At 39.0% G+C, this 16,122-nt stretch overlaps 1 protein-coding gene across 6 annotated transcripts in view; it reads left to right on the forward strand.

The window, feature by feature from the left end:
- Usp34 (ubiquitin specific peptidase 34) overlaps positions 1–16,122 on the forward strand; it is a 183,499-nt gene that overhangs the window by 159,499 nt on the left and 7,878 nt on the right. For 4 of the 6 annotated variants that reach the window (XM_052199754.1, XM_052199755.1, XM_052199756.1 and 1 more), the window contains 7 exons: positions 2,137–2,294; positions 4,962–5,040; positions 6,716–6,842; positions 8,122–8,229; positions 9,484–9,588; positions 9,704–9,828; positions 10,800–10,923. In XM_052199754.1, coding sequence (XP_052055714.1) covers positions 2,137–2,294; positions 4,962–5,040; positions 6,716–6,842; positions 8,122–8,229; positions 9,484–9,588; positions 9,704–9,828; positions 10,800–10,923 — 826 coding nt within the window. The remainder of the gene's footprint in view (positions 1–2,136; positions 2,295–4,961; positions 5,041–6,715; positions 6,843–8,121; positions 8,230–9,483; positions 9,589–9,703; positions 9,829–10,799; positions 10,924–16,122) is intronic. The other 2 variants (XR_007980309.1, XM_052199758.1) reach the window with 2 other exon arrangements.

Raw genomic sequence — 16,122 nt, forward strand, 5'->3', positions numbered from 1 at the left:
TAGTGTACTTCTCCTCCCCATCTCAGATGGGTGACTTACACTCACACAATTCCAGTCTGATCTCCTGTTCAGAATATTTGTAAGTTGTGAAGTACATTCAGAGGATGTTATGCGGACACCCCACTTTTGTCACTTCCTGTTACACTGTCCTTTGTCAGCTTGAACATTCTGTTGGCTGAATAGTACGTTTAGAATATCCTACCCAGAAAGAATAGCATAATGTCCAATTCAGAAAATGAGTGCTTGTAATGGAAGCAAGAAAATATGTTCATTCTTTCAGTACCGTACATTTCAAAGCTAAGGCTGGAAAACAAGGATTAGAGTGTCTGTCATAGCCCGAAGGGATCATGATAGTATTTATTTTTAGTAGTTTCCATCACAGCTCACATAAATGACATTTAACTTAGTTACTGTGATACCTAGGGTTACTTAGGCCAGGTAAGAGTTGCCTATCTCCATGAGCTGCTTCTTTGTTCTTGACAAAGATGTAGAGGGACTTCTCCTTTTCTTTTTCTTTTTCTTTTTCTTTCCTCTTCTTGTTTTTCTTTTTTGTTGTTGTTTTTTCGTTTTTTGTTTTCAAGACATTTGTTTTCAAGGATTTCTCTGTATAACCCACTGTCCCGGAACTCAGAAATCTGCCTGCCTCTGCCTCCCAAGTGGTATTAAAGGTGTGCGCCACCATGCCCCGCTTCTCTCCTCTTTGCTTGTTTGTTTGTTTCTTTCTTTGTTTCTTTCTGGTAGAACTTAACTATTAGGAATTTTCATGAAAATTGTGTTGTAAAATTTTAAAACTATACATTTTAATTCATTAATAGCTATGCTAAAACTCAACGGTTACCTCATTTATATACACAAATTTATAAAACCATAATTGAGGATTTCCTATATTTTATCACTAACCATTAATTTAGAATAATGTTCTAAATGTTGGTATAAGGTGTATCTCAGAAACAGCATTAATTTAAACTTCATTTAAGTGTTCAAAATCCTTAAGACAAAGTGAGTGAGATGCTTTCAAGGGTAAAGCCATTTGCCCAAACTGACAAATGACCTTGACCTGGGATCCACATAGTGGAAGGAAAAAAGTACCTCTGCAGGCTGTCCTCTGACCTCCATACACAAGCACCCTGCTTCCTCATCCCCAATAGAAATGTGTAAAACAAACTAATGGTTTCTTATTTATTAAAAGACAGGAACAGAGAATGAGTGTAGCCTGTCATCAGATACACCACTGAATTCAAAATGCTAGTATTTTATTTTATTTTTTTATTTTTTTTAAAGTTCTATTTTATTGGTTCTTATACGTCTACCTCTCTTCCCATTCTTTTATTTATTTATTTATTTATTTATTTATTTATTTATTTATTTATTTATTTATTTTTGAGACAGGGTTTCTCTGTTTAGCCCTTGGCTGTCCTGGAACTCACTCTGTAGACCAGGCTGGCCTCGAACTCAGAAATCCACCTGCCTCTGCCTCCCAAGTGCTGGGATTAAAGGTGTGAGCCACCACAGCCCAGCAATGCTAGTATTTTAAACAGCATTAAGACTTTTATATATTTAGAATCTTGGTGAAATTTTTTTTGTTTTTGTTTTTGTTTTTTCGAGGCAGGGTTTCTCTGTGTAGCCGTGGCTGTCCTGGAACTCACTCTGTAGACCAGACTGGCCTCGAACTCAGAAATCTGCCTGCTTCTGCCTCTTGGGTGCACCACCACCACTGCCAAGTGGCGGTGAATTTTAATTTTAGTAATCATACAGACATTCCCAGCATGGGTTTTAGGACCCACATGCAGCTTACATTCACTCTTGAGTACTGCCTAGTACAAAATCATGAACAAATTCAAAGTACAATGTTTCTATTTGCTTAACTTGATTATATGACTAAGAGCTTTATTGATCATAGTATCATGCAATAATATTAAAGACTAGACACGTAATAGTATATATTCAAATTTAAGTAGATTTTATTACTGACTTTTTGATCACTGGTTTCTGTAGTAGTGAGATTAATTTATGATTTTAGTTAGCTAATGAATTTTAGTAGTTGGCTAATGAATATTCACTTAGAAATGGGGAACAGACATTCCAAAAATGTCAAAAGGTTAAAAGATCACCATTTTACATATTTGCCTCTTTTAGGCTGTGGAAGAACTGTTTAACTTGATGCAGCTATTTATAGCTCAAAGGTCAGACATGCGAGAAGAAGAATTAGAAGATATTAAACAGTTTAAGAAAACAACCATAAGCTGTTACTTACGTTGCTTAGATGGCCGCTCTTGTTGGACTACTTTAATAAGGTAAAAAAGATGCACTTTGACCTTTTTTTGGTTGGTTTTCAAAGTAAGAAAATTAATCCTATCCTTTTGACAGTAACGGAAAAATAATTTATATTACTTATAACTGTTTGTTCTTTTAAAATTTGTATTACTATTTTAAATACAGTCTTCTGTAGCCTTTTTGTTGGCCTTTCACCGTGCACAATGTAGCTAAGGATGGCCTTGAACCTTGGATCCTGTGGCTCCACATCCTGTGCTCTGGCATGCCACTGCGCCATATTTAGTGTTGGGATCAAACCTGAAGTTTGAAGGTGTCCTATCTGTGGCAGTTTTCACTCACACTTATATTTGGGTCTAGAGACCTTGGGAAGTAGCTTTTGCATCTTAAGATGAGTCTGCTTATTAATATCTTTTTCATTTTTCTCAGATCTACTTGGCTTTATAGGAATTAGCAAAAATAATAGAACCATCTATGCAACAAATTGGTCCTAGCTATAGAACTGACTGAAGGACTTAGACAATAACTGCTGCAAATTACATTTTCCTTTCTTTACCTATGGAAATTAAATTTTGCCCCACATGTTGTAGTGCTGAGAGGATATAGAAGAATGGAGCACTGAGGGGGGGGGGGGTCCTTCAGTGGGTACAGTTCTGTTTGTGATTTCATTATAAGACTAACGAACCCAAGAAAACATTAGATCATCTCTTCCAGAATGCTTTTGTCATTGAATCTTCAGTGGTCTACAAAATGAAATAAGCACTTTTGCCAGTTCTATTTAAAGGAACTTTCTTTTTTTTGTTTTTAATTGAATATCATCTTCATTTACATTGCTATGGTAAAACCTTTCCTAATTTCCCCCCTCCCCAAAGACCCGCAACCCCTCCCCCCTCCCCCTGTCTCCACACATATATGCCCCTCCACCTGACACACTCCTCCCTCCCCCCTTGGTTTCCCTTTGTTGGGGCCTCTGTTGAGCCTTTACCGGACCAAGGACCATTCCTCCCACTGAAACCCAACAAAGCCTTCCTCTGCCATATATTTGGCTGGAATCATGTCTGCCTCTTGGTTGATGGTTCAGTCCCTGGGAGTCTTGGGGTGTCTGGGTATCTGAAGTCATTGTTCTTCCCCTGGGGCTGTAAACCCCTTCAGCTCTTCTGGACCACCCTCCAGCTCCTCCATTAGGGACCCCCCATTCCCAGTCCAATAGTTGGTTGCTAGCATTTGCCTCTGTATTTGTAAGACTCTGGCAGAACCCCTCCAGAGACAACCATGACATGATCCTTTTGGTGTACACTTCTTGTCCATAGTAGTGTTAGGGTTTGGTGAATGTTTATAGGATGAGTTCCCAGGTAGGGCAGTCTCTGGGTGGCCTTCAGCCCCTGCTCCACACATTGTCTCCCTTATTGCTCCCGTGAGTATTTTGTTCCCTTTCTCAGAGGAACCAAAGCACCCTTACTTAAGTTCTTCTCCTTGAGCTTCCTGTGCTGGGTAAATTGTAACTTGTTTATTTTGAGCTTTTGGGCTAACTTCTGCTTATTAGTGAGTGCATACCATGTGTGATCTTTTGTGATTGGGTTGCCTCACTCAGGATGACGCTTTCTAGTTCCATCCCTTTGCCTAAGAATTTAATAAATTCATTGTTTTTAATAGCTGAATAGTACTCCATTGTGTATATATACCACAGTTTCTGTATCCATTCCTCCATTGAGGGACATCTGGGATCTTTCCAGCTTCTGGCTATTATAAATAAGGCAGCAATGAACATAGTGGAGCATGTGTCCTTATTACAGGTAGGAGCATCTTCTGGGTATATGTCCAGGAGTGATATAGCTGGGTCAGCAGGTAGTACTATGTCTAATTTTGTGAGGAATCGCCTAACTGATTTCCAGAGTGGTTTTACCAGCCTGCAATCCCACCAACAATGGAGCAGTGTTCTTAAAAGAACTTTCTTAAGTGCTTGGCATTCAGTTCAATAAGGTTGTTTGCAGCTTTTTCCATTTAAGTTCTGGAGTTTTGCTGCATGTTAAGTAAAGACATGACGCATCCAGTGGACATGAAAGGGTCTGCAGTTCTTTCTGCAATAATGCCTTGCTTCCTAACAATGAGCTCTGAGTACAGCAGTAACTCACAGTGTGGTCATGACTTATTTTTAAGGGTTTCAGGTTTGTTCATGTGTCTCTCTCCCTTAACCCTTCCTGTTACCCTTTCTTCCCAAAACTGATGAATGCTTTTGGAATATAGTATAATCTACTATTATACAGAACTTAACCCAGAGTGCTTAGAAGTAGGGATGTTTGTATTTTCAGAGGACTTTTTAAACTTTGGCAAATTTGCAAAACTTTATTAGCTGCACATCATGATCTGTGAGTGCCAACTGCTGCGTCAGTAATCTTGAAATCTCAAGAGTGTTTCAGATTTCAGATTTGGGTGGCTCATTCTATCCTTTATTACTAAGAAATCAAGTAACATGCCACATCGGGAAGTCAGTTCAAGAGGATTCCACAAAAGAGAGGCTACATAATACAATCTCTCAAAAATTAAAACCAACAGCTGTAGGCAGTTTATTTTATATGGATAGGAAAGTCAGAAGCTTCAGCCAGTTAGACATCTGTGTCTGTCTGTGTCTATGTCAACACCAGACTGTTCGGTTCTGTTTTATTCAAACTGGATTTTCTCTCTTCTTCTAGTGCCTTCAGAATACTATTAGAATCTGATGAAGACAGACTTCTTGTAGTATTTAATCGAGGGTTAATCCTGATGACTGAGGTAAATACTAATTGCCTTTACTGTGAATGTGTCTCATTTCCAAGAGTTCCTTCTGTGTGTATATAAAGAATTTATGCTGAACTGTCCCACACATTACAGGGTTTTAGTTAGATGAGTTAGTCCTCACTTTATATTTACGTATATTTAGCAAGTTTTATTTATTTTACTTAGTAAATAAAAATGAAATGTGTTTTGTAATCAAGGGTACACGTTATTTCCCAAGAGTTTCTTATTTGGCGGAATAAAGACAAGAAAGCATTGCAGTAGTTGTGAAGACTAAAGGTTACAGTCCCCTCTTCCCATGATTCTTAGGCGAGATGGCAGAAGCTCTCGGAAGTACATTGTATGTACTCTTTAGTCCTGTGCAGGAGATAAGATAACATTGAGTACATGAATTAAGACATACTATTGGTTTGTTTTTTGTTTTTAAGTTAATGGTATTATAGAGTAGGAGCTAAATAAGAAACTACACTTTTGAAGAATTTGGACTTTTGCAATGGTTCATGGGGAACATTCAAACAGATTACTTCATGAGCCCAAAAGCAAGGAATGTTTGGCTCCGATTGAAATGTCTACTCTTTGCTAAGTACTGCACTAGTCAAAAGAATGTAGCAGTTAACAAAACATTCAATTCCTGGTCTGCCAGTTTACAGGTTAAATAGTGCAACAATTGGAATTTTAAAAAAATATGACTAAATTATCTTTTTACACTAAAATGTTTACATAAAATACAGCTCTGAAAATAAAGGACCTTTAAAGGCTCCTATATTTTAAAAGCACTGGTGTCTAAGGAAATGGTTCAGTCAATACAGTTATGTTATGCAAGCACGAGGGCATGACTCCAGCACCCACATAAACCAGGCAGCGTGTCCCTCAGCCCAGCACTGGGGAGCTGGAGAGAAGATCTTTGCAGTTTGTGCTATTTAGCCAGTCTAGCTGAACATGCACGCACGCTCCAGGGTCTGGGAGAGACTATGTCATAAACAAGCAAACAAAAACAAAATAAAAAGGAAGGAAGCAAGTGGGTAAGTGCAGGGCTATGGGGTGTCTCAGCTGGTAAAGGTACTTTCCACAAGCCACTAAGGACAATGGTAGGAGAGAACCCTGCTCTGCAAATTGTCCTGCACATCCTAGGCACCCTGGGTAAGCATATGTGCACGCGTGCACACACACAAATGTTTTGAAGATTTCTTTATAAAGGTAAAGCGTAATTGAGGATAGCAGCTGACATGCACACACATACATGCACTTCCCTTACTTACACCACACATACAGAACAGCTAAATGAAGAAACCTAACTCAGAAAGCAAGTAACATTTGCTTGGTATACATACATACACACATACAATCTGAGTCTGAAAATGCCTTTGAGAAGATAAGAATTTCAGCCGGGCGGGGTGGCGGGTGGTGGGTGGCTGGCGGGTGGCGGGTGGTGGGCGGGCGGGCGGTGGCACACACCTGTAATCCCAGCACTTGGGAGGCAGAGGCAGGCGGATTTCTGAGTTCGAGGCCAGCCTGGTTTACAGAGTGAGTTCTAGGACAGCTTGGCTACACAGAGAAACCCTGTCTCAAAAAAACAAAAAACAAACAAAAAAGAAGATAAGAATTTCATTTTTGTCTAAAGTAAAAATGAAATTAAAGGTTTTTAAATGTTTATTTCCTAAATCACTTGTAGTCTTTCAACACATTGCACATGATGTATCACGAAGCTACAGCTTGCCATGTGACTGGAGACTTAGTAGAGCTGCTGTCAATATTCCTTTCGGTGTTGAAGTCTACACGCCCATATCTTCAGAGAAAAGGTTTGGTCATATATACTTTTTTTTTTTAAACCATTTTGCTGCCATTGAAGAACTTGTTTTTCAAATGAGAGGTCTCAGAAAAGTTAACTTTCTAGTTTCTGAGCAATGGTTCCTGAGCTAGTTAGTATTGTATAATGTTTATCATGATCTCACAATGTAAAGAGGGAATGGAATGTTCTTATATATTTCATTTATACCTACTTAAAAACAGTAGGCAAACATAGTATTAGAATCAAGATTTAGTCGGGCAGTGGTGGCTCACGCCTTTAATCCCAGCACTCTGGGAGGCAGAGGCGAGTAGATTTCCGAGTTCGAGGCCAGCCTGGTCTACAGAGTGAGATTCAGGACAGCCAGGGCTATACAGAGAGACCCAGTCTCAAAAAACCAAAAAAATAAAAATAAAAATAAAAAATCAAGATTTAGGAGACTGGAAAAGCTTCCACACACAATAAGTTGAATTTTTTTTGTTTTAACCTTTATGGCTCAAAATAAGTCATTTTTAGTATAAAATATTTATTTATATAAACACTGGACTTCATGATTCTAGAAAATGCAATATATCACTGCCTTATATACCACCTGCAGTCTTGGTAACTTGAAAAACTGAGACAGAAAATCTCTAGAGCTTCATAATTCAAGACAAGCCTGGGGAAGATCACATGACCTCATCTTAACAAAGTGGAATAGAATTGTCACAAAACCAATTTCTTTAGGAAGTCTAGCATGTTTCATGTTATTGGCATGGATTAATGTGGGTAAAGGTGCTTTCCGCCCAGTCCTGATGAGTTAAGTCTGATTTTTGAAACCCACAGGAAGGTGGGTGGAGAGACTCAGTTCCACGGCTTGCCCTGTGACTTACCCGTGCACTGTGGCACATGATGTCTAGTCCTCTTCCACCCTTAGCATGCACACGCACAAGTAACAGTAATGTTGTACACTAGAAAAGATGTAATGTGTTTAATACACACCTATAATCCTCACCCTCAGGAGGGTGAGCCACAAGAACTGAACGTCCCAGGCCAGCCTGGGCTATATATAGCAAGACTTGGTCTCGCCTTCTTGTCCCACCCCCATCCTGCTCCTGCCAAAAAGAAGAGCAGGTTTAATGTAGTAAACTAATAATCTCAGGAAATTGATCACTTAGCTTTGATCAAAACATGTTTTATGTAATTAATTTGAAACTCTTGTTAGAATCACAACAATAGAAAAAAAATCAGGAGGAACTGTGATTATTCATTCAAAAGCCTATATATATATATATATGCTTTTATATTTGCAGATGTGAAGCAGGCATTAATCCAGTGGCAGGAGAGAATTGAATTTGCCCATAAACTTCTAACCCTTCTTAATTCTTATAGCCCTCCAGAATTAAGAAATGCTTGCATAGGTAAGTTACTTCAAAAATAAAAACTGTAGACCAATATTTCTAATTTTTGTTTGTTTGGCTTTTTGTTTTGTATTATTTATATATGTTGTGATACTAGATTTATAGTGTTTAGAAGACAATGTAACTCACACAGACTAGCAGGACCCAAGAAAAACAAGTCATTTTTTAATATGCTGACACACTCGTATGCCTAGTATCTGGGGTCTCTTTCAGTTGTCTGTAAGCTTCTTGCAACTCTAATTTTATGATCCCATATGAAAAAGGTAGAATCATGCCAATATTTACAAAGTGGAGCTCACCTGTAAAGGATAAGGTTAGTTCTTTCACTGTGGGTTGTTAGCCTTAAAAATATTTCTCAGCTGGGCGGTGGTGGCGCACGCCTGTAATCCCAGCACTCTGGGAGGCAGAGGCAGGCAGATTTCTGAGTTCGAGGCCAGCCTGGTCTGCAGAGTGAGTTTCAGGACAGCCAGGACTATACAGAGAAACCCTGCCTCGAAAAATATATCAGCACATGAAAAGCAGCATTGAGAATGTGCTGCTTAGATGTGGAGGCCAGGAAAACAGACAGAAAGTCAGACAGTGACTACTCTGTGGGTCAAGGACTAGAGTGGGGTGGACGGTGGATGCATGGATTGCTTGTTTTGTCTTGCTAGTTTTTTTTAATTAAAAATTTTAAATACTTCACTGTCCAAAAAATTTTTTCAGTAACTCTAGGCTCTTAAATTCATGTTTGTGAACACTTATTTATAGAATGATAATGTATAACTATTAAAAGAATCTTCATTTTAAATACAAAGTGAAGTTTTTTACTACCTTAGGAACCACTTGAAGTAGTGAACATTAGACTATAAACTGTTAGTAATTTCTCAAAATAGCAAAACCAACTAACTGCCCATCATGAGACTTACTCTTGTGTGGTTACTGGATGAGAATCAATCCAGCCAATAACCCAAAGCTCTGAATAGTACACTGCAGATTATCAGCTATCTCTCCAGCTATCTCTTGGACCCAAGCTGTTGTGATAGATTTATAATGATAAATATTTGTGGAACATTGTTATTTGACTAGACTACATGGAAGCAAGGGGAATTGGGGAAAAGGGATAGTGTTGTAAATGTTTGTCTTCAGTTAGGCCCTCCACTGTGGTGTCATAGCTCGTGACCCAGAGTTGGGCATCAGAGTATCTCTCCCCATGTTAGGAGACACTAGAGTTCAAAAGCAGTGTTTTAATACTCAAATTGTTTTAATTTTCAGATGTCCTCAAGGAACTTGTTCTTTTGAGTCCCCATGATTTTCTGCATACTCTGGTTCCCTTCCTGCAACACAACCATTGCACTTACCATCACAGTAATATACCAAGTACGTATTTATTTAGCATAATACTTGGATATGGTTGGCATGTGTCATTCTGCACTCTGAAGCTTGGAGATTTATTTTTTCCATTTATTCTTATTGTACACTTTTAATGTCTTAGTGTCTCTTGGACCTTATTTCCCTTGTCGAGAAAATATCAAGCTAATAGGAGGGAAAAGCAATATTCGGCCTCCGCGCCCTGAACTCAATATGTGCCTCTTGCCCACAATGGTGGAAACCAGTAAGGTATGTTGGGATGCCAGGAAAGTCGTATTTCTATAGTACAAGGTAATCTGAGATTTCCCCCTGGCAGTTGAGTCTGATAGATTTATGTGAACTTATGAAGGCTAATATTAGATTCATTTGGACTTTTTCCTTTAAGTGCTCTCAAATGTTGATTGATATTTGCAAAATCAACAGTAAGCACTAGTCGTTAAGATTTTTTCCTTCTAAAAAAAATAGCTTAATAGTAGATTTCAGTTTGTTACTAGGCTAAATTGTAGTAGCCATGCCCTGCATTTAAATCTACAAAGTTTAGTTAGGTGCTTGAAATGTCTTCAATTTGGCCATACAGTTAAGACCTGCTTACTGTCCCTACAATGGCGTTCTTCTTAACCTGCCCATAATGTCACTGAGTGGTAGACTTATCATCTGGCTTCTCGTCTCTAATGCTTATTCTAAAATAGTGCCAATTCTAAATTATAGGGGCTAGCTATTTTAACACAGGATAATTTACCTTAGTTTTAACATTTTTTTTTTAATATTTTTCCCCTTTAGCTTTCTTTACCCACACCTTCACTCACACTCTCTCTTCCCTACTATTTTGGATCTTAAGTATATTTGAGCAATTTTCCTATGATAAAATATTTAAAAAAAATAACATTATAGTTACCTTTATAGAAATACCTTCAAATCTTTCAAAAAATCAAATATAACTCATTCTTCTTGATATGTTTATAGCCATGCTAAAGTCTCAGTGCTGTTACTCTAGAGAGTCTATAGAAATGATGGGTAATTACAGCTGGTAGCATCTGCACACTGAAACAAATCGAGGACAGTTATGATCTTAATAACACTAGAAATTTGGAATTTAAAACTAGATTCTTATAGAAGTTAAAGATTTAATTAGCTTTTTACTTAATCTTATTACATTTGCACAAAATATGCTCTTTATTATACAATTTAAGTGCAACCATTTTATCATCTTTAACCTTCAGGGCAAAGATGACGTTTATGATCGTATGCTGCTAGACTACTTCTTTTCTTATCATCAGTTCATCCATCTATTATGCCGAGTTGCAATCAACTGTGAAAAATTTACTGAGACATTAGTTAAGCTGAGTAAGTATAAAAGATGAGCAGTAAATCCACGGAATTATTTTAAGCCCCTAGCCATTCAGGAAGGGGAAAAATACATGACAATCCCTTTTTTTTTTTTTAAAGTGAATGTTTAAAAATATTAACTAGCATTCTTGGGAATATTTTAACTTTTATTAAGAAAATACCAACTTACTGGTTTCCATTGAATAGTTCTGCCCCAAGTTTCCGCTGGTCTACTAGGAGTGTGGAGCAGGGCTGGTCAGCATTTTGTATTCAGTGGCCTAAGTCCACCATCTTCATAGCAGAATTCCAAAAATACCCTGCCTTCCTTGAGGGAAAAGCCTAGAGACAGACTTCCCTGGCCCCTATCTCAGGACGAGTTGAGATCTTTAGTGCCAGCTATCCTTTGGAACTAGGGGTGCCAAAAAAGCTGAGTGGCTTGGCAGCATGAAGCAGAGGTGCACATCTGAGGGACTAGGAGGTAAGTCTCTTAAGACGAGAAGGCAAATCTGAAAGGAGCCGCATAAGCACCAGAAAACAAGTCCTTCAGTGAATTATATAGGAGAGAAAAACTTTGAGAGAATGTCTAATATCTCTTCAAGGTCAGCACCTAGACGTTCTGAGCCTCTGTATGTCCTGCCTTCTAATTTTATCAAGGATGGGCCAGGGTTCTCTCTGGTCTCTATAATTTCATTTCAGAGTGTGGGGAATGATACCTAGGAAACTGCTTAGATCAAGAAATAGGCTATTACTATACCCCAGAAACCCTCCTTGTACTCCATCTCAGCACAGCTCCTTTCCTATGGAAAAGATTTTGGCCATTCCAGGTAGGGCAAAAGATGGGATCCAGTCATAGATTTCATTATCTAGGAAGAATGAAATGGTTACAGCTGTCAGGGATAACTCTTCTTCAGAAAGTCATCTTATTGGTAAGTGATTAGAGCATCTTCAATTTTGAAGGCTGTTCCTTCTACCTATTTCATTAGCGGATTACACCTATGTATCTATGGCTGATGCCAAGATGTGAGACAGTAAAGGTATCTGCAGATTCATTGTTTCAGAATTATGCATCTGGGTTGTAGCACTTGATAAAAGTCTGCAACTTTAGAAATAGCAATGATCAGGTATAAGAGAATCCTCAGGAGCCTTTGTGCTCAGATAGGAGGTATTTCCAAACATGCTGACCTTTGAACAACTTCCAGGTAATTGTGTTTAAATAGTTTATAACAAAGTATGTGAAGAGCTGTTCTTGACACTTGAACAACATTGGACAAGTATTGAATGTTATCTCTTTCATCAATACAAACATATGCTTTCATGGAAATTAAAAATGGATACGGGTACCTTGATATGGTACCTTTTATGTCTGAATCCCATGCTGTAATCTCAGCACTCAGAAGCCTGTGGCAGGAAGGCAGCCGTGAGTTAAGGCCTACCTGAGCTCCGTAGGGAAACTGTCTGTGAGGACAAGCAGAACTAAGTAAAGCAAAAGACAGGATAACACTTGGAAACCGCATGCCAAGGCAACCTTCATGATTTTTATGTTCACCATTACCTTTCTAAGTAACTGTGAAGCACTGTTGATTCTGCATTGTTTAGTTCCTTGTAGCTACACTGTATTTTGGAAGGTTCTACAGTGACACAACATCTTGTCAGCTACTCTGTATTACTATAGGATGCTCATTACTAGCCATGCTAGCTTAAAAATTTGAATGTAACCAAATTCCTGTGAAACTAAATTTAAATAGGCAGGATCTGCCTGTTAGGAAAGCACTAGATCTAAACCCAAACCATAGAGCAAAAACCTGAAAGTTTCTCTGTCTATTCCTGGCTAATGTACAAAGCTGGAGATCCTCTTGGGAATTTAGATACAATGGTATCCTACTATATGTGGAAAAATTATACCCCAGAGTTTGACATTAATACTTCTTCTAGCTGACACAACTATTTCCAAAGGAAGGCACCTGAGAAAGGACTTAAGAAAACAAAACTTAGGCTAATGACAGCGGTGGTGAGGAGCATTTTTAATACAAGTGTTGATTTCTATGGCTCTTTCAGGAAAAAGTGGAGAGGGGTAAGTTTAAACTGATAATCTTACTCATTTGAGCCTTGAAGTTAGACAGCATAGAGATTACCATAGATAAGATTGTCTCAAAACTGTATTGGGTTGCCAAGTTGGAAGAAAAGACTTTGTTGTTTTTATATGGGCAACTGAACAAAAACGGTTTATCATGCCTGTGCCCATGCCAGAACTCCTGCCAAGGCAAGAGAATTGGGCATTCCCTGCTTGGGCTACATAGAAACCCATCAACAAAAAAAACCAGTTATCCCTGGAATTCCTGAATACCACCGTAATTTCATCTCTTTGTCCTTTACTTTCGCTTTTTAAATATATTTCCTTTCACAAAAGTAAACTAGAATGGTTCAAACTATGGGGAAAAGGACCAAACAAACATATTTAGTAGATATTAAAGATAATATCCAGTTAGTAGAGTAGAGGTGTTATTATCACCATACATTTGGGGGAATGCAAAAAGATGAACTCAATCAAGATAGTAGTTGAATACATAATGAGTTTGAGGCCAGCCTGGGCTACTTGAGATCTTGCCCCTATTCCAGGGGTGGCAGGAGATGGCAGTCAACAGGACAGGACGCCTAGCAGCCTCCACACAAGCACCTGCACTTGAACCACACACAAACATGTATACACACAAGACCATAGTTAGCAGGTTATAAAAATCAGAAGGGCTGGAGTGATGGCTCAGTGGTTAAGAGCACTGACTGCTCTTCCAGAGGTCCTGAGTTCAATTCTCAGCAACCACATGGTGGCTCACAACCATAATAGGGATCTGATGCCCTCTTCTGGTGTGTCTTAAGCAATAAACGTAAGAAAATTTTGGTTACATAAAAATTGAAATTGTTAAATCGTGAAAACATCATAAAGTATAAACTAGTTGTCTGTTGTAGTACAACAGATCTCTGTGAGTTGAAGGTAAACCAGAGAACTACATGGTAAAACCCTGTCAATAAAAACAATACAACAAAACCAAAAATCACAAAGTAGCTATGGGAAAGTGTTGGCAGACTAAACAGATAAATAGCTACCAATACACAAAATGTTTTTAGGTTTTGATTAAATGAAGAATAAGCAAAATTATTACATGGATAGTTAATGTCATCCCCACACAAAAGTACTCATTAACCATGTGAGAAGTTGCCTCATTAATAAAAAAGCAAATGATGAATTAACCTGAGAAAGTAGGTTGGAGAAGGGCACGTGCTTGCTATACCTATTCTTCAGAGGTTAAGGAAAGAAGAGCTAATGAAAGGAATACTGTCAGTTCTGGGAGGCAATGTGGCATTGTCAGTTAAAACTGCAAAGTCCTTACTCTGTTCTTATAAAAATGGAAGATAACACATAAGATGTTTATTTTCACGTATTCATAGTGTATGAATTGGAAACAAAAATGTCCACCAATGAGAACATATTTTAGTAAGCCATTCCATTGGTATTATGTAGTCACCAAAACAGGGTAACAGGGTAACGTTTCATAAGTTGATATGGGGAAGAAAAACAGCCTAGAAAATAGAGTAGACGGTATGCAGCTCAGGGAACCAGCAGAGGCTGGGTTCAGGCCCTAGAACCCGAGGGCGAGAGAGCCGTACAAAGATAATAACCACATTCGTACTGAGGGGTGAGTTAGTACCCTTGCTAACAAGTGTAAGGCCAGGTGTGGTTGTGCGCACCATTAATCCCAGCACTTGGGAAACAGTCTGATCTCTGAGTGCAAAGGCAGTCTGGTCTACATAGTGAGTTCCATAATAGCCAGAGCTACACAGAGAGACCCTGTCCCAGAAGCAACCAACCACAGTGCACAGTCATTACCAGTCATTTCAGCCGTACAAGTATATAAAAGCACGCCATGGTCTTCCCTCCAGCAATGATAGTATTTTTCTCTTGGCCGTTTGTTTGTTTGTTCATTTTGAGGGAGGGTCTCACTGTATAGCCCTGCCCGCCTCAGCACTGTAGACCAGATTAGCCTCGGACTTAAGAGATCTGCTTGCTCTCTGTTGCTTTCTTAGTGCAGGGGTTAACCTTGTCCGTGTCCACCTTAAGATTTGAATTTCTTAGAGGAATATAGAAAATGACATTGCAAACTATAATTAATCTCCCTCCCCAAATGAATAGTAGAATGGTCAGATACAAGGTAAATAAATGCTTAAATTTCACCTTCTTTTAATTTTTTTGGGGGGGGGGATTTATTTTTTCCTTTTTAAAATTGATTGTTTATTTACATACCAAATGTTGACCTTCACCCCATCCCCCTTCCCTTCACCTTGCCTCTGAGAGAGTGCCTCTCCCCCCACCCCATCCAAAAAAAACTCTGGGCATCCCCCTTCTCTGGGGCATCAAGTCTGTATAGGATTAGACACATCCTCTCCCACTAGGGCCAGACTAGGCCATCAGTCCTCGACTGATATGTGCTAGGGTCCCTGTTAGTTGACCTTGTTGGTCTGTGGGGTTGCAGTCCCCTTCAGTTCCTTCAGTCCTTCCCCTAACTCTTCATGGGGGTCCCTGACCTTAATCCAATGGTAGGCTGTGAGTATCTGCATCTGTCTCTGTCAACTTCTGGTAGAACTTCTCAGGGACAGCCATGCTAGGCTCCTTTCTGCAAAAACTTCATAGCATCAGTAGTAGTGTCAGGGTTTGGTGCCTCCCCGTGGGACAGATCCCAAGTCGAGCCTATCAGTCTCTGCTCCATTTTTGTCTCTCCATTTTTTTAGATCATTTACATTTTAATTTTCAAGGACAAAACCAGAGTCCTATGCATTTAACATTATTTGTAAAATTTGTCTGAATGTGTTAAAGAAAAGGTTTTTGGCAAGTAACATATACTTATAAAACAAAACAAAAATATTTTTAAGGCAGTCTCACTATATAGCTCTGGCTATCCAGGAACTCACAGTGTAGACCAGGCTGGCTTTTCAGAGATGCACTTGCTGCTGCTACTTAATGCTGCAGTTATAGGAGTGTGCCATCACAGCCCGCTAAGACTTGTTTAAAGGCTAGGTGTGGTGCTATATACTCCTTGATATGGCCTGCATATATTTCTGTACACCGTGTGTTTCTGCTGTCTGGGGGGGGGGGCAGAAGACAACCCTGGGACTGGAGTTAGAGGTGCTCATGAGCCTCCATGTTTGTAGTAAGAATTGAACCCT

The sequence above is a fragment of the Apodemus sylvaticus genome, chromosome 11 (assembly GCF_947179515.1).
Source record: "Apodemus sylvaticus chromosome 11, mApoSyl1.1, whole genome shotgun sequence".
NCBI lineage: Eukaryota > Metazoa > Chordata > Mammalia > Rodentia > Muridae > Apodemus > Apodemus sylvaticus.